At 34.9% G+C, this 19,371-nt stretch overlaps 1 protein-coding gene across 8 annotated transcripts in view; it reads right to left on the bottom strand.

The window, feature by feature from the left end:
* The window catches only part of LOC119832975 (kinesin light chain), a 46,895-nt gene that overhangs the window by 12,917 nt on the left and 14,607 nt on the right, over positions 1 to 19,371 (bottom strand). For 4 of the 8 annotated variants that reach the window (XM_038356816.1, XM_038356813.1, XM_038356820.1 and 1 more), the window contains 4 exons: positions 5,590 to 5,803; positions 1,862 to 2,064; positions 1,560 to 1,687; positions 74 to 302 (listed from right to left, as the gene is read on the bottom strand). In XM_038356816.1, the coding sequence (XP_038212744.1) occupies positions 74 to 302; positions 1,560 to 1,687; positions 1,862 to 2,064; positions 5,590 to 5,778 (749 nt within the window). In that variant the 5' untranslated portion in view covers positions 5,779 to 5,803. Of the gene's footprint in view, positions 1 to 73; positions 303 to 1,559; positions 1,688 to 1,861; positions 2,065 to 5,589; positions 5,804 to 14,826; positions 14,993 to 15,365; positions 15,501 to 18,164; positions 18,349 to 19,371 lie in introns of those variants that run through there. The other 4 variants (XM_038356818.1, XM_038356817.1, XM_038356819.1 and 1 more) reach the window with 4 other exon arrangements.

A 19,371-nucleotide genomic window follows, 5' to 3' on the forward strand; every position in this document is an offset into this window, starting at 1 on the left:
ATTGGGAATTTTCAGCACGAATACCTATCAGAAATTTTAGAAATGCCCCAAAACTCCCATAACCATCTCTCACCTGTACACCAGAGCGAGTATATTCAGCATGGTGGCAACATCGGGGTGGTCGTGGCCAGAGGTCTTCTCCAGGTCCTCCAGGGCCTGCTTGCACAGCGGCACCGCCACCTCGTACCGGCCCTGCGACGCGTACTGTATCACCAGGTTGTGCAATGTTCGGAGCCGAGCCGGTATCTCGTAGCCGACGTTCACTTGCTGCGCGAATTGGGACGGCGGTGTCGGGGACATGGCTGGAATTCGTTATTTGAATATTAATATACTTTTTATTACATACATGTTATAAGCATAATATTTTGACTGTAATCTAACACGCCAGATTGTTATCTGTTGACAGAATCGGAAACATCATCATCCGCCTATACATGTTCCCACCGCTGGGACTCGGCCTTCCACACGAACGGCCTCCTATGAGAATTCTAGCAATAATCCAATGGCCAAGTGCGGGTTGGCAGATGTCGCAAGTCGTCGTCGAATTTTGATTCTTGGACATGCCGGTTTCCTCGCAATTTTTTTCTTCACCGTTTTGAGAAAAGGCGATGTTATCTACATGCGCAGATAAAATGAAAAATCACGCGCGCCTGGTCTGGAACCCCCGACTTATCGATTTTAATTCTGGGGTCTTCATCACAGTGGTAGCCACACCACTGTGATAGAACCGAACCTTATTGTATGCCCATTTCATATTATATCGATTTTACATCGACAGATTATAATTTAATGAAAAGAAGCGCATTCAATTGTAAGCCGAAATTACAATTTGTCGACAGATAACAGGCTTGCGGGTATCTAGCCCGAGATCGTAATGTAACGGTGTTTACAATTTTACGGCGATACTAACAAGGTTTATATTATGTCCTATCTTTTGAGTACGTATGTGATTTCTGTACTATTCTATTTTTGTAACGTTGAATTACATTTTACACATGGATAGTGGAACACCAATAGAATGATATCTCCGTACGGTTAGGTTATTCTGTCAGTTTTTTAATTATTGAAATTATTTTTTTTATTTATTTGCGTAGTGTCCCGAGTACCACCCGAAGAGAAAATTATTAAATTTAATAAATGCTATCGACTGAAACGTTTGTAAGAAGAAGGAATCTAAGAATCTAAGAAGGTCAATTATTCATCATAAAGAAATTTATTTCATTATGATGAATAATGATGGTAAAGTAATACGCTATTTATATGCGTAGTGTGTTGTACGAATATTTGGATTTCATGCATTATAATTAATGTAATTTAACTTTCATTAAATGACACACCAACTTTTACTAGTTTTTGTCCGGCATCGCACGCTTTAATTCGGAGTAGTTTAATAGCTGTTATTATACATATAAACCATCCTCTTGAATCACTCTATCTATTAAAGAAAACCCATCAAAATCCGAAAAATCAATTAGTATTAATTTTTCTTTTTTTTTTCGAACCCATAAAATCCCCCACCAAAGTGCTCAAAGCGGCTAAAGAATTAAAAAAAAACTCACATTTATTATTCCTATTGTCCTCGTGGTCATCGTCCGGGAACAGATCGACCATGGGGTCGTCCCGCTTGCTGTCCGCCTGCCCGCTTCGGCTTGTGTCGTTCTCCTCTGTTATGTCGCTATCGTATTTGCTGTAATGTATGTATATTTTTTATTATTTATCTGTTTGCTAGTAGCTTCTTATTTCTTCCTTAAAATAACTAATTTAGATTTCAATATCTACGCAAATAATTTAATATGCAAAAACCTCCCAGAAAAGTGTACAAATAAATTCAAGATCAATTTGACAACAAAACCTCCCGTACCGTATGGACGCCATAAACTCCAGGTGCTTGTTCTCCTCCTCCAGCTGCGAGACCCTCTGCTCGGAGGCCTGCAGCCGCTGCTGGGCGGCGGCCAGCTCGTCCCGGAGCCAGGCGTTCTCCTGACAGAGGCGGCGCACTTGCGTGCGCAGCTTCTGCTTCTCGGCCTCGACCGATTGGTGGTGGGACGCGAGCGCTACCATCACCTGGAATGGTGATCAGAATTTAGTGAAATCGTATACAGAAGGTGATAAAGGACGTGGAATGGTGATCAAAGATTGTAGTCGGTAGGTAATAGATGGAATAGATGGAATGGTGATCAGATTGTAGTGAGCAGAAATACCACATAAGGACCACCTGATATTGTATTTGGTAGGTAGCAGAATGGTGATTAGATTATAGATCTATTACCTACTTGCCTACTCAGTTAAGTAATAAATTAGCTGCATTGGTGATTTAAGATTGTAGTCGGTGGAACATAACCTGGAGTGATGATTAGATGGCAACGGTGAAGGCAGCCTTGAAGTTAATATGATACGATTTATTGTACAAAACAAAGCAAAATAGATAAAAACACACAATATGATAAAGTAATTTTATCGAACACTGGTCGGCCTTATCACTTTGCCGTGATCTCTACCAAGCAACCACGGGAAGAAAGGGAAAAAAGGGTTATTTATGAATGGAACAAAACTTAACCGCCATCCACATTTTTAGCGTCCACATTTAGCAAATACCATCAATGGATAATAAACATCACTAGACCAATTACTCACAGCCCAGTCGGCAATTACCCACCCTCGTAAAGTTCAACAACCCCCTGCATCCCTTACGCACACAAGGGTTGATAAAGACCGCTATCGCATTTGTGTATGTACACAAAAGGAGTTGGGCTTTTTTCCTATGATTGTTTTGTTTATATTTTATTGAATTGGTAGTGATCGTTTTTTCTACACCTTTATTAACTTTATCGGTATGTTTCTATGCAAGACTTCTTTAGACTCGATTATGACTGTCTTTAAGCTGGGACATTAAATAAAAACTTTATGCTCTTATCAAGGAATGCTGAAAATGATCTTGCATGTTTTTTTGAACCATCTTTTTTTTATTGATAAGTTCAATTCACATAAAAATCATAATCACTCAATACGAGCACCTATATAAAAAAAAAAATAAAAAAACTGCTTCTCTAATATATAATCAATTCCTCAAACTATTCAGCGACATGTTTCGAACTTCGCTGTCCGTCCGTCTATCTGTCAGTATGCACGTATGTCTACCTCTATATGTGTCTATCTATCTATGAATAAATTCGATAAGTTCGACAAATTCAAATTTTCAGACGATATGAATTGATAAATTCTGCCAAGTTGATAAATGCGAAGATGCTTGAAAAAGAAACAAATTATACGACTAGCCGTTAAAATTTAATACAAGTAATGCTGAATCTAAAGACAAAAAAAAGTTCAACTTAATCAATAGTTAATTTCCAATCTACTCTTATTATAATACGCAAATGCACCGTCCCACTTACGACACGCTATCCTTAAAGGAAATATGGGACACCATCGCTCCTATCTTAAAAGCCCTTTGAGATTACACTTCAAAAGGGCGACCCAAATAGAGTTTTGAGGTTTCGATAGAGGGCATAGATAAATGCTTGCATGTATTTTAACCGAGTTTATTGTTTCGTGTCGATAAACGATTATAATGGAAGGAAAATTGAAAGCAATTCGATGGGAATCTTAATTGTATACGTGTTTGTGAGCTCTGAATAGTTTTTAGATACATTAATAGTGATTGTTTTTCTTGATGAATACAGTTCTCGATAGTAAGATTTTTTTTGTAACCAGGTACTTCGCATAACTTTGAAGAGATTTATATATGATAGATATTTTTTTCTACGTTTTTTTTTTAAATTATACCATCTACATACGTCAACCCGATGAAATGAGTATTAAATGCAACACAAAAATTTATTTGCGGACGCACTCAGGACGCGGACATACACGTGGACGTGTTATAAATTATTTCTTGAGCGAGCTCGCGTTTAGAATATGCAAAGATTTAAATTAAATACCATAATATATACCTAGCATATTAACCTCAATATGATCACCATTTTTGAATATGTATGACATTCTTGACTGAAAATATTCGTCCTTCAGCTATCTACTAGACCGCGCCGTGACCGGGTCGGAGGGTGAACCAAAGGTTAGTCTAATATCAAAGGTACTTAATGAATTCCATTTAGTCGAGCTACTCGACGTAGGAATTCAGATGTGGGCTTCAATTTTATTTCAATCGATAATAACTTTCGCTTTTTTACCGTCGATAATATATATTTAATTTATCTCCATGTTAAGATTCAGATCAATCTCGCAGTTGAAAACAAAAAATATACAAATTCGCATGTGTATTATAGCAAGTGGTGTGTTAATGTTCCACATAAAAAAACCAGTTCCTAACAGCCCCGAATTGCGAACGTATGTGAACCTCAAAAACTGGGAGCACTCTAGCCACTGTATGGCCGAGAGGGGTCGAGTGGCCTGACGATACTCCAGTTTTAATTACTTCCCGGGCGCTTATTGAGATACTGAAATGCTTTACCTATTTATTATACGGGACTTTTGGGAAATGCTTTTACGCAATAATGACCTATTCATTTAGACCAACGGATTAATTCTTTATTGTTATTATGCATCAAACGATCTAAGAGTACTTGAATAATTGCCCGTTTGATGAACAAAACAGGCTATGAAGTCATATTTATTCATTGTCTGCCTTTTCATTTCAACAGATGACGCTATATTCATCAACCACTCAAAACATTTGTTACTGTATTTGAGTAAAATCCTCCTTCCATCCATCAGGATGTAACGGAGATAAACAGATCATTCCTTTCTGGCATATTAGATCGTTCTTATTATTCTCATCGTCTTTCAGGGACACATGAATCATGTAAGAGTTTACGAGTTTAGACTAAAATTTATAATTACGGTGACCAACATAGTAATCGTATATAAACTACAATATACAATGGCAACATTAATCTCTGAAAGACTTCAGAATCCAATTCAGTATTGCATAAACATCTTAAGGCGCTTAATGTGCGAGTCACGACGGCATTTTAAACTATTGCGTGTGATAAGACCATGACATTGAACACCGTTCGGTTCGTCCGCATTCAAGTTGACCTCTTTGTTTAAGCAGTATTGCACAAACAAGGCTGTAAGAGTATTTCCGTTTCGAAGAACGTGTCACTATCCTCGGAGAACCTGATACAAAAATGGCTTTAAAGTTCAGAGGAAATGTTTAAAGGCCATTGACATTCTTTTAACAAAGCCTGCCAGTGTCTGTGCATAAACCTAAAAACCTATAAAACTTTTAGTGTAACGAGCCAAATCCTACTTCGCAATAGGCAATCTATTTAATGCTAGCTTTCTGGCATCCATTGTCATGTTAACTTGAATTTAACACACCTTAAACACTTAAATCATTAATTACGAGTTCATACAGAAATTTAGAAAAAGCACATCCAACTGTTAGAGTAAGGAATGTTGCACACTAGTTTCTTTAAGCACAAACAAAATGCTGATATCATAGAGTATTCCATTTGAAGGACACAATTTATAGTACTGTATTGTTGTTCTTATCTATTTTACCATAACACCTACTATTACCTAATATTCCTAGTCTTCTAGGTTACTTGTGTAAATCAAGTTACTAACCTGCGCCTCTCCCAACCCCAGCTCAATGGCATCAATGCTTTTCCTGACGAGAGCCGCCTTCTCATGTTCATGGTCGGTGTTGGCTGCGAGGCCGGCCAGCAGCTGTGTGTGCTCCGCTCGCAGCGCCTCCAGGCCGGCGGCGACCGTCCTCGCGCCGGCCACCATCTCCTCCTGCGTCATAGCCGTCATTCTGCCCAGCGATTCGATCTTCTTTCTGTTTTGGACAAACGAAAACGCACTGTAAGATACGAGGCTATGAAGGCTTTTATCGAACGGCTGAATGTTTAGCCAATGTCGTATGTTTTCCTTGCTAAGTAATCCTAACCTACAACTGCATGTTTATTTGGTACCATTGTTTTCCCTATAATAGTTCAAATTGAAAATACGGTAATCAAATGACGGATACAAATTTGCAATTCAACTGGGATTCTTTCGTCATTGAAAATCGTGACATTCGAAAAATTATCAGTTCGTTGAGAAATACTACCGGTTATTTAAATAACAAACACACATGTGTATCTACCTGATAAACTGAGGATATCACAGATAAGTACCAATATACAAACAAGATACGCAATGACCATGCAGCAGACCTTGTATAACATGTATTGATTTACTCTAGAAAAATAATCCACACCTTTGGTGTTAAATTTAGCGTTTACTATAGCACTATGCTACATATAAGATAGATAGATTTTTCATTGACCTATTAGTGTGAACTAGGCCTTGTTATATAAATAAACACGTACGAGTATATTACATAAATAACTTCACGAATCTGCTTCACTTGTAGTCGATTACTATCGTAAGGAAAATCGCATTTTGATCAGATATAAATGTAACTGCAATAACGAGACAGAATTATGTTAAAAATAACTTTTATTACTTGTCGGTTTTTTATTTATTAATATCATTGGTTTTTAAACTATGTCGCTTAGTTATTTGATAAACGCCTAGAGAGTTTATCCTTTTAACCCATATGCCCATGAGATCCACATGCAATAAAAAGTGACCTGAGCTTTTCTAAGGAATATAATATGAATATAAATGAATATAATATTCACACTGTTATGTAATTAGAAATAACGTCCAGGTCCAGACGTTAATAGACAAACAAAAATTGTAGAAAGTTTTTGTTTTTGGTGCCTACATGTTTACCGGATTCATTCATATGTATTTAGTACAGATACTCCAATGTTGTTTTTTTGATGTACTGTTATTTTTTATATACATAGTTATTGTTATTAATAGGAAACATCCTTCCTACTTCCTTCCTACTTATATATAATATTATATCCTACTATCCTATCCTACTAATAAATTATAAATACGAAAGTTTTTAAGGATGTGTGTGTTTTTGTTTCTCTTTCACGCAAAGACTACAGAACCGATTGCAATGAAATTTGGTACGTAGACAGCTGGACAACTGGAATAACATATATGCAACTTTTTATCCCGATATTCCTACATGATACGGACTTACACGGGTGAAACCGCGGGGCGCAGCTAGTGACTAATATAACCTAACATATGACTTTTGGAAATGCTTTTAATTTTATATATCATAGAAATAGTTTCGATACGGTCGACAGTTGGTGATACCCTTATTGCAAAGAAAAAAATCACTTTATTTACCTGAGAAGTTATATATAAGTAAAGTTCTTCATTTTGTTTGAACAAACTGATACCGCAAGAACACACCTCAAACAACTTCGAGATACGACTCTTTCAAAGTTTGAATTTCCAAAGCTTTGGAAAAACGAAAAGGAAATTTAAGGCTGCGTTATTAAGGAATATACGAATTTTACTTTGAAATTTTTATATCAGTCATATAAAAACAAGCTTTGAAGAAATCGCTATTTCAGCAAAGCTGCCCTTTGCATCTTACGTCGTCAAATTTCTATGTGTTCAATAAAGAAAAGAAAGAACACACATAAATTAAATAAAAACATATCCAATTTCTATAGATTTTTTTCATTATTCGACAACTCCGACTTTCTAATCTATTAGGAGAGAGTTATTTTTTTTTAATCAAATGCCGTTGAGAGCAAATTTAAAAATATTCTACAATGGCGGTATGACACGTTGTTTAATAGGGCTTCAACTGTTTATGCCATAAAATAAAAATAATAACTAATGACGACATCACATCGATATTCCCTCAATAAAGGAAAAACTTATCTCTGATAACCTAATCAAACATTACCACATATTGATAGCTCGAACGAGTTACGGAGAGATTATTATTAGAAAGTAGATTTTAAAAACAGTTATTCATACGAGTGTCGAGTATATTTCTAGGAATACTTGCCGAAGACTTGTCCACTTACATATATTTAAAAGGGTAATTCATTAAAACAGTTTTGCTTTGCATGTGTTTGACCCATTATGCAACTTATATTAGAATGATAAATAATCATAAGAAGTGTTTAGATATTGCATCCGTTATATTTTACTTAGAACGAGAGTTTAATCATTTAATAGCATATAATTTAATGTAAATTTATAGCTGTGTAGGTCTATCTATAGGTGTGGAGACACAGCAGTAAACATGACATAATATAATGAAAAAGAATTCTAACGAAATACAGGAAACGAATTATGCAGGGCGAAGCGTGGGAGTGACAGCCGACAGTTCGTAACCAGTTTGTTTCGCAATTGGTCATTATAGGGATATCCGATACCCGATACTATAATGCATATTGGTGACTAATCGACCGCTTGATAAAATACTCTTTCAATATTTTATCTGTGGGTTAAGATAAACAATTTAATTTAATTATCGCATCAATTGTTGTCTTCAAAGGTGATTCCTGCGGGAACGAAATGTATTACCGCGGTTAAAAGAAGCCTATATCACTCGCCTCCTTCCAAACAACAAATTTATAAAATCATTCCGATGCATCGTGAAAGAAGAACACACAAACACACTTTCGCATTAATAAAATAAATAGGGATCTCTTTAGACAGAAACTCCTGCAACCTCTCAAACATATCAATAACTTACAGTGCTAAAATCTGTTATCTGTAATAAAATGTTTTTTTTTTTATATCACTGCCTGCACTAAAGCGGGCGATATACTTGGTGTTAGATAATCACCGCCGCCCATTATCATTGTCAGCTTTAGGTGCATTTCGACTAATTTGTCAGCCCTTTAAAACTTTGCAGGCTATTTCTTTGAATGAGTCCATATCGTATTCAGATAGCTGGAGATACCGATGTAGGCAAAGCAATTATACATAACTAATATTTCATCAGGTTAAACTCATATCGAATGACATATTACGCTTGTTTATCCGAATCCAATGAAGCAAATCTAGTTTGAGGCTCGTAACGTGACACTGTTATTAGTGACATAAGCCGTAGAATTGGGTTACACACAAGGACGGTGGTATAAAACGTTCCGAATCAATTGTGTGGATCGTAAACTAGTTACGATTGAGCTCTCACAATTTGATGAGTGAAGCTTGAATGTGTATACGTATGTGTGCCATATATTGACGTTTGCGACATTAATAAGTGCGATTGATTTACTAGAATTTCACAAATACGCAATACAATAGCTACTCGATTGCATATGTGTCGGAATTGGGACATTTTATCACACACGAACGGAGCTTAGCGAACATTGGACTGTGCTTATAAACACATGTTAAAGAATTAACTAAAACACTAATTGAAGGCACTTATCTCCAGTCCAGATGACAACATGTTTAAAACAATTTCTTTTCATAAAATTTTCATAGTTTTACATACAGACAGACCTGTTCATCCTTCCATCCATCCCAACAGCTTTAAAAACCATACGCGTCAAATTTGCGTGAAATCATCAAATGCATAAAACTTATAAGATGTAAACATTACGTTTCAAAGCAGGAGTATTTTCAGAGTGGAAAAAGGACAGAGCAATAACATAGGTCGTCTAGCGCCATCACTTCTGCTTGTCGTCACTATAACTTATATAGCTCGGAGCTCAAAATTAATAAACAACGGTTCGTATCAACCGGTCATAACTGACGAATAATATGGTCAGTGCCATACGTGAGAAAACGCCACAGGAACTCGTGTAGCATGCATCACAATGAGTCCGCGAGATATGGGTCAATAGTTTGCCATTTCCTTGGCTAAATTCACATCCGCAGATTGCGCGATGGATTTCAATTAGGTGATTATATAAAATTGAAAGCGCTCCGCAATAGTCACTGTCGCTGTTAACAAAAAAATAGAACGCATTTGTTTTATACTTCAAGACGAGAACAAGTATCTCTTCCGTGAGAAATCACTCAAGGTCATTTATAATTTAATATGCAAACAAACTTAAATGGATATGAGAAATTAAATGCTTAATCTGAATTATCATACACAAATACATGCCTTTGTAGTATTTTCTTGTGTTTGATTTTATGCGAGTATTATAAGTTTAAATACCGGCTAATTAACTAGTCTCCCCGTGACCACGCTCGCTGTAAAGTGAATAAATAGCGTTTAAATTCGTTAAAAAGTCTTTAATTTCTATACCTTTTTGTATTTAATTTGAAATTTGAATCTTTGTTATATTTCGATTTATTATCATGATTTTTGTTCCATTAACGGCCGTTAATGTGGTTATGCTACACAGTACACAATCAAACACTAAAACAAGGCTGGGACATTTTCATTTTAAATGCATTCAACCAACGTTCATCCATCCAAGTATAAAATACTCCAGGCTACTAAATTGTCTGCAACAATGTGCAGTATCTAGGACGAACGCGTCGTACATTAGGAATGCAGTATAACGTTGCGAAGCCTTCCAGGCTTCCTGGTCGCCTTGTTTCTTCCGTAAAATATGATTCAGCTTTAAGATATTTGCTTTTGAAATTCTACGGTTACTTAGAATCACTATAGTTGCAGTGACATTATCTACTCTATACTTTTATCCTATTCGATTAATATTATAATCCTTCCTACTAATATTATAAATGCGTAAGTTTGTAAGGGTGTGTGTTTGTTATGTTTTCACGCAAAAGCTAATGAACCGATTGCAATGAAATTTGGTACGTAGACAGCTGGAAAGCTGGAATAACATATAGGCAACTTTTTATACCGATATTCCTACGGGATACGGACTTATGCGGGTGAAACCGCGGGGCGCAGCTAGTACTTATAAAGCTGAAGAGTTCGTTTGAACGCGTTAATCTCAGCAACAGCAGGATCGAAGTGAACAATTATGTCACTGTTGAATGCACTCATTCTTAATCTCACTAGATTATAATTTCTCATAGATCTAGCCAACAAAATTGCAATATCACGATTATGACAATATAACTGTCACATATATAACGATAAAGATAAACAAACACGCATATCAAATAGTTTATTTATTACTAAATTCTTCGAATATAATACACATAAAAGACCGATAAATAATAAAAAAAATCACGATATAACGTGGCCTTTATTTGCTCACGTTTTATTGATTTTAACACTTTTCAGTGTATATATATGTAAATAATGGCAATGTTACAATGTTATAAGTTTTTATTCAGACGTAACTTAAAATAATCTAAATAATAATAATAAGTATAGGTCTAAAAAAACTCTTCACTCATGAAATTGTTGTACTGGTATCGATCTTTGATAAGTTTACAAAGTTTGAATAAAATCTGTCCGTTAAAACTGCATCAACATCGAGTCTGAAGAAGTCGGTTGCGTACATATATAATACAATCAAAGCGTGTTAAATATATACGAAATAGTTCTTCCGATGCAATCATTAACATTTATTTTCAAATCAAAGGAAATTTCATGAATTTTTGTAATGCGAAAGAGGCTTTGACCGTGATAACACATTCCACAGGACCACACCTAAGAAGTGAAGTAGAAGTGGAAAGAAACTGAAGGATATTTAATCCATCTCATCTCGTTCCTATGAATCTTATTACTTTATCCACAAGAAGATCATAAGATCAATCCCCAGCTAAACTTAGCGTATGCTTGTACATGTAAGTATTAATAGTGTTTAGTTACACAATTTTAATAAATCAGCAAGAACTATTGATACAATGTTGCTTGCTGGAACGCGGTTATATGATCTGAAGGTTCGAATTGAAAAATGATTACTGTATGAGTGCATATATCGAGGAACGCTATATTACACGAGCAACGGGAGCGATACGACAAATGGGAGAAATCTTCCTGAACAAAGTGACTTGGGTCAGTTCTAATCAATTATTAATTAATTAACTATATTAATTATAGCAACCATGATGAATTTCCTTACATTGACACAACATTTTACGATAGCATCTGAAACCTTAAAGATTTCAACTAGCCACATTGGTATAAATAACTTCCAGTTCACTGATCAAGTTCTGTAAGTCCTATTGGGGTCCATAGTAACTGGTGCCTAAAAATAAAAGCCTCAGTCTAGGCTTGCGTCTCTCTCTTACACCCAAATATAGATCGCGACAGCAATATCGACTCGTTAGTCGTGTATTTCAGACCTAATTGCCGCTTTTCGTGTTTCAGCGTTCATTAGACACGATTTTAGTTCTGTCTAACTATCAAAATAAGTCTCTAAACAGCTTTCATTGTTAATGTACCCTGGACATAATTTATTTATGTTAACGGGATTCAAAAATTCGGAAATTTAATAATCCCCTTTTTCTGGACGTGCTTTGTTGTTTTGAAAACAACTCAAACTCGAATTGCTAAAATGCTAAATTCAGAATAATTAAAGTCAAATATGAAATCGTTACATATAAATTATGGCATAAAATTTTCAGGTTATATAACCAGGAATGGCTCGTTTACTTTTAAATAAGTTTCAAGGAAGGCCCCCCTCGAATCCTCCCAAGTAATTCCGGCGCACGAAGTTATAGCCTCTTTGGGAGTGGGTAGTACGACGCGAGCCGCATAAAATAGCCCCGTTGCCATGGATACCAAGGGCGACAACCCTCCTAACGTCCAGGGTAAGTTTTATTTCCAAGACAGAATGAATTAAGGAAAAAAACTCGCAAGATAATATTGTACACAGGTAAAAAACGATTTAAGGCACGCCTCATGTGTACGATTTTAATTTATAAGAAAATAATACGTTTCTTTATATTGCCAGCCATTATTCGTGACAGAAAAGATACGATATGGCTCCGTTGCATTACATTAAATTTGACGGAAAAAAAAATCAAGATTTTTTTCGCATATATAAAGTTGCTACGGTTTGGCGAAAAACGCGGGTTTGAATCCCGCCTCGTGATAAAAATTTTCTATTTTTTCAAAATTTCTCCTTTATAAAGCATTTCAATGCTATAAAATAAAAAATTAAATATATAAAGTTACACAGAATTGGAGAGCGCCCACAACTGCCATACTACATCAGCCATTCTAGTAGTAAAATAAACCGATTAAAATCTCAAAGCTGTACAGATTATAAAACTGGCAACCCCTGAGAATTCACGAAGGTTTATGTACAACATAAAAAGAGTACCAGTTGCATTTGGCATGTTTCCAAAAGGGGAAATGAATAGCCCTGCCTTTGTTTCCGAATTGATATACCCGACATATTATGTTTGATCGTGGATACGAGAGTGCTAATATTGGCTCTGTTAGCAATGAAATTCCATATCAGTTGTGATGACCACATTAGGTTATATTACATAGAATTTATATACATGATGTTACAAATAAGATGATTTTAAAGGCGTTGCTTTAAATAATATATCTGTCTAAACATAACAAGCTTTGTGTTTTTTTTCGCACAATTTGAATGAAATGTCCGTCTAAAACTTCCACAAGAAGTCAGGAGATGTATGATAAGTATAATGTAAGTAGGATCAACAGAATGTAATTCCAAGTTAGAATTTATTTTATATTCAATGAATTAGCCTTATATACAGAGTGTTTTTGAATCTGAAATGAGTTTGGAGCAGGTTTTAGTCTAAAGAGCTACCTTTTTAGTAGCTCTTTTGAAATCATCATTTCATTAATGTGTTTTGAACATCGCTTTAAAAACTTTGAATTGTAGATCATAAAAACGCAGTGTTACAAATCAAAAGCAGCGTCTATCCAATTACATAATACGCATTATTTGAGTAATTAAGCTTCAGTTTCAAAAAAATCAAACTGAATATTTAACGTAACATGATCCAATAATGCCATCATTAAAATAAGTTCTGTAGAAAACTTTTCAATTATTTCGAAAACAGTAAGACAAAGATCGGAAAATAAAAGCAGTTTCATGATTATTTAAATGAAATAAAACGCAGAGCGAAAAAAATAAAGATTCAAGTGTGTAAATATGGTATTACCAGGAAAAGGGCAAACGAATCGATGTGTCTAGACGAAATAAATCCAGATACGATCCTTTGTTTATTTCATTAAAATAATGCATACCTACAGCACATCTTGTTCCTAACTACTACTACTCTATGTTTACATTTACAAATACCGATTAATCCAATGCGATATAGTATTAATCGGATTTCATAAATCGATATAAAGCGTGAGTATTTGTTTCTTGTAAAACATAAATGCAATAGAACATTTGTGGAAACCCCAAAGGTTGGAGATCAACTCGCTTAATATAGGGATTGATTTGATATATCTGAGTCTGAATAAGTTTAAAAAATAATTGATTTTTATACATAGTTGTTCCAGCAGATTTCTCTGAATTATAATATAGGTGTACATTGAAGTCTGTATATTTAAGTAAAATAAGATTTAAATTTGATGTGAAAAACTCCTTAAAGAACCTTAAAATCCATAAATCCTATTTCTAAATATCCTAGGGAAAATGTTAGATTTGTTTTGTAGGATATTTTAGTAGTATAAATTTTGTATGACGGTCCACCTAATAATAACTATGAAAACCAAAAACACTAGACTATACTGCGAACACCAATCGATGAGTCTAGACTGGCCAAAAGGGGAGACAGATTAATGGTCATTAAAATCTTCTATCACACCTAACTAACGCTAGTTCCGTTCTGAGCCCATTTTATTTTTCTCAGTAACAGAAAAAGGCAAAATTTGTTATAAAAATGTACTATAATATTTTCCAGATTAATTTGATTGAATTTAAAATGAACGTTGCAGAAAAGAAGATCATTTTTGAATTGATTGAGTAACTGTAATAAATGAATTAAGATCGTTGAATGGGGCTAAAAACACAATACTTAAAAGCTTATACAAAATGTAAGGATGATAATAGAGCGTATATAAATACCACGCAATACTAACTAAACTATAATACTCACATTCTATATGCGTTCAAAGTCTTCGACATTATACAGACGGTTAACAAAACGTATCCATTCCACGACACTAACACTATTATATACTATAACACTTACACGTATGCACTAATAAAAATTCTTATAAAAATAACGTCTAATATACACTTGTTAATTACACGCTGACTAGCTGAAGAAAATAACACCGACATTAGTAAAGATAAAACATACAATAAATATGAAATACACTCAAAAACACTTAAATTGAACAAGGCTATAAAACATAATACACACTCAAATTTCTGTCGGAAATAAGAGATTACAGTACACCAACCAACGTTTTAAACGTAATCAAAATTAAGGACAGACGACAAAATAAACAAAAACTGGAAATGCGCTACTGTACATCATGCAAAACTACAAATTAAGTGCAATTGTTTTTTTCCTTAACAGAAATATCATTAACAACAACTATTATTAACATTATGGGTACATACATAGAATATTACGAAAGTTGAATTTTAAACGAAACGTTTCCGTCGGTTTCGCAAACGCTTACTTACATCCAATATCGATTGAATGATTTATTTACGCATAGTATCTGAAACCACACCACTAACGTGATGGAAGATTCTTAACAACCCCACATAAACACTACAATAACTCCTTCAATACATTTAGTGTTACATCTATCGCACAATATTACATCGAACAACGCCCTACAAAAGTAAAAGTCAATAATAACAAACTCTTCAAACGTATCCACGTGTAATTTGGCACACATCACATCCTTGCCAATAATTGCCCAACACATAAACGAAACAGGCATATGATGGACACGTGCGTGAGAGAGAGACAATGGAGAGCAATTTAAAATAGATCCAATCCTACGCAATGTTTGTGTCGTTGATCCCTTTAGATTGTCTGGTTTGTTTGTTTTCGTTCTTATATCATCTATCGAGGACAAGTGTAGCTACTGTTTAGAATCTCAACTGGGCGAGATTATAAACAATGGGACAACAAACGCCCTGCTTACTGCACTTGACCTATTATAAAAATATGAAGTACCTATTCATTTCTTGCATACAAATTTAATGACCAGACCAGTTGTATAGCTTGAATTAGATATAAGAAATAAATAAGAAATACCTTAGTGATTTAAATATAAATCGTATTACGATAAAAAAAATTGATCATGAACAATCCTTTCTAACTATGTATTCCATCGTTTCATTGTGAGGAATCTAAGAAAACAACATAGAAAATGACTATCTTCGTTCACGACGCGACAAAGAAAGTAAAGAAAGTGTCCATTCGAGAAATGCAGCAATTAAAACTAAAAAGCCAACAATGCAGAACGGTCCGAATGTTGAAACGGTGAACACAGATATATCACTATTGAGTAGGTATTTATTTTTGTATAGCCTTAGTATTCAACGAAGAATTAAAGGATTCTTTGAAGAGGTTATATAATAAAATCGAATAATAAAAAAAAATCATCATTGTATTATTTTGGTAATGCCTTAAAATTTGGTCTTTTCGTAAGGTTAGACCTCAGTAATATAATAAGAAGCGTATTACATAACTAAGGTAGGCGATAATCAAACAAACTCAATCTAATTTCAATACAAATATTAATATTTGTATATCTTTCTAGCACGTTTCAAAAATGGAAACGTGAAACTATAGTTCTTTTTTAGAGTTCAGTGGATATCGTTTTGTTCTGAATGGAATTAAAGTTCAGAAGATTTTATATACAAGAATAATTTATTAATCGTCGACAAAGGATCGAGGATAATTCAACCATAATTGAAGTACCGAAACGATTCCTCTTCTTTATTCAAGTTTCATTCAACCGTCATCTGTTCGCCACACTCTAAGTTGTTAACATTTTCTGCAGGCCATTTCATACCAAAATAATATAACGATAATGTACAAATTAGTGACAGAGCATTTTAATTTCCATTGACTTCTGTTAAATAGCATTGTTTCTTATCTTGATAGATCAGAAGATTGATGTAATCGTAAAAATTGCCCATAAATTAAAACGTTATTTACAGCGATCTTCGAATGCATGCACATAAAAATGCTACAAATAGACCTTCATAATGATAAATGGATTTTTAATGTCCAATAGTAGTTCCTTCGGCAAAATGAATTTAACAAAAGCAATTAAAGGTGCCCTACTTTTAGATATTAGATTAATGAATAATGACATGATGAATCAAACCATCTTTCTCATCAATTTCCGTTATCATAAGCTAGTATGTGTTACACTGTTAATGAAATAATAGGCTAAAAGGCACATAAATAAAACAAATAGGTCGCACAAACGTGAACATTAAACATTTTGCTCTCGTCTCGAGCGATTTATTTTAAGAATTGCGATTTTGTTTTATTGGACACAACGAGCGTAATCAATTGGTTTCAGTGCATTTGAAATAATATCAACATAATGAAGCATAAAAGGAGATTGCAAAATTATTTGTGTTTTATTGAATTGTTGAAAAACTGCATGGCGAGTAATAAATGCTGCGGAAGCAAACACTTTCAGATGAATGCTGTGTGTCGTTATAAAATAAGTCTATTAACGAGCTATAAACAGGGAACAAAATCATGATTCTGACGTTCAGTTACAGAACTTTGAGAAGGAAATGTTACTGCATGATGTAAGATATATTTATTTAACACGAAGAGATTTAAGAATATTCTGCACGGCTATCAATGTAATTGCAACGACGCATTTTATAACATAATTGTTATAACGGCAGTGTAATAAAAACTAGGATTAAACAACTTTATTGATTGATGCGAAAGTATGTGTTCCAACAGAGTAATCGGGTTGCTTTTATTATATCACTTTTTTATCAATATCGAACGATTATTCACACGATAATATGAATTATTATTACTAAATAAACTTTGATATACAATTATCGCAACTTTCTCGATTGCAGCCAAGATTGAATTAGTCGGTGAAAAAGTTCCGATTGAGAATCACAGCGAAAACGACACAAACCTAGAAATGTGTAAAAAAAAAAATCAACGACCCAACATAACTATTGCCGTGTATAAAGGAGATCCAATCAAACTAAGCGAAGCGTTAATAAGAATTTTAATTGGAACTAGAAATTGCCGCGACGCAGCGACAACAATGCACGATGGAAAACAGAAAATATTTACGATTCAACATTTTGTATTTATTATACATACATTCATACAGCTACGGTTAACAAAACGTTCGAGCCTAGGGTAATAGAAACAACACCAATCAATAAATAATAAGTCTTTCAAACACGCGATTACATCTCCAACTATTAAACAAAGACTTGTGCCGATCACAAAGAATAAAGAGCACTAACCACAGAAACAAATCTAATAACACCGCATAAATAAATGTAAGGGCGGACAAACAAAGGCTAACACTAAATCCAGTACAAAAATCCGGGACGGTGAAAATGGACGCGTAATTCGGTAGCGATTCATATGCCGGTATAAAAGAGCGAGCGAGACACGTCCAGCACCGGTGGCAGCTGGCGGCGTACTGGCGTGCATCGACTGGAGGACTAGGGTTGGGCATGTCTATCGACACGCTAGATTATCGACAAGTGCAATTTGGGCAGTGCCTTATCGGTTATTGAATTAGGTCATATTTTATGTAAATTTTAACACGTTGACTTGAGTCTAATTGTAAAGAGAAACTGGAGGGAAAATCTTTTGTCTTTATGTAGTTAATAAATGTTCAAAAACCCAATACATATAGGTGTGCAAATATTATGCAGTCTTCTTCACTCACATCTTGATTGCGGCAATATAAAATGGAATGCACTATCAAAGTTCCCTACTTGTACTTTCAATCACCCTTTCCCCAAAACAATATCCATTCAAAACAATCGCTACTACAACTAGCTGTCAAACAAAAAAACACCGTATCGATTATCGCGCATCACTATATCGTGGGGTAGCCACCCTCGTCTACCCTTCCACACATGCGCAATTGTACAAAATAACGCGAGCACTAACACACACACACACACACTGCGGCATATGAATCATGACGCTCAAATTGATAGAGCAAACTAGACTCCCTAGGCCCTACCACTACCAGTGTTTATAATAAGCACTTCATCAGTTAAACAAAGGATCCTGTTTTGTGAAATATTTTCTTTTTTTACGAACATTTCCAGTTTGTATGATGCAGCTAAACGATTATCATTATTCATTTAAAAGTCTAGACTTATACATTGAAATAAATGAAAATGAAAAGAATTGAGCTGACTGAATCTTACTGAAGTTTTAGTTTAAATAGTAAATGTAAAATAGATGTAAAATAGTTTGTATGTGGTAGTCGAGCACGCTTCGGCACGAATTGGGCCAGCTCGCACCGGGGAAGTACCACACCCCCACAGAAGACCGGCGTGAAATAGCATTCTGTGTGTTTCGTTCGGGGAGTGGGGGAGCCGGAGGCCCATATCCTTTTCCTTACCCTTCCCAGTCCTTTCCTTTATTCCTATCGCCAATCCTTTCTTAATCCCTTCCCGAAAAGTCGGCAATCCATTTATAGAGGGG

Source organism: Zerene cesonia, chromosome 16 (genome assembly GCF_012273895.1).
Source record: "Zerene cesonia ecotype Mississippi chromosome 16, Zerene_cesonia_1.1, whole genome shotgun sequence".
Taxonomy (NCBI): domain Eukaryota; kingdom Metazoa; phylum Arthropoda; class Insecta; order Lepidoptera; family Pieridae; genus Zerene; species Zerene cesonia.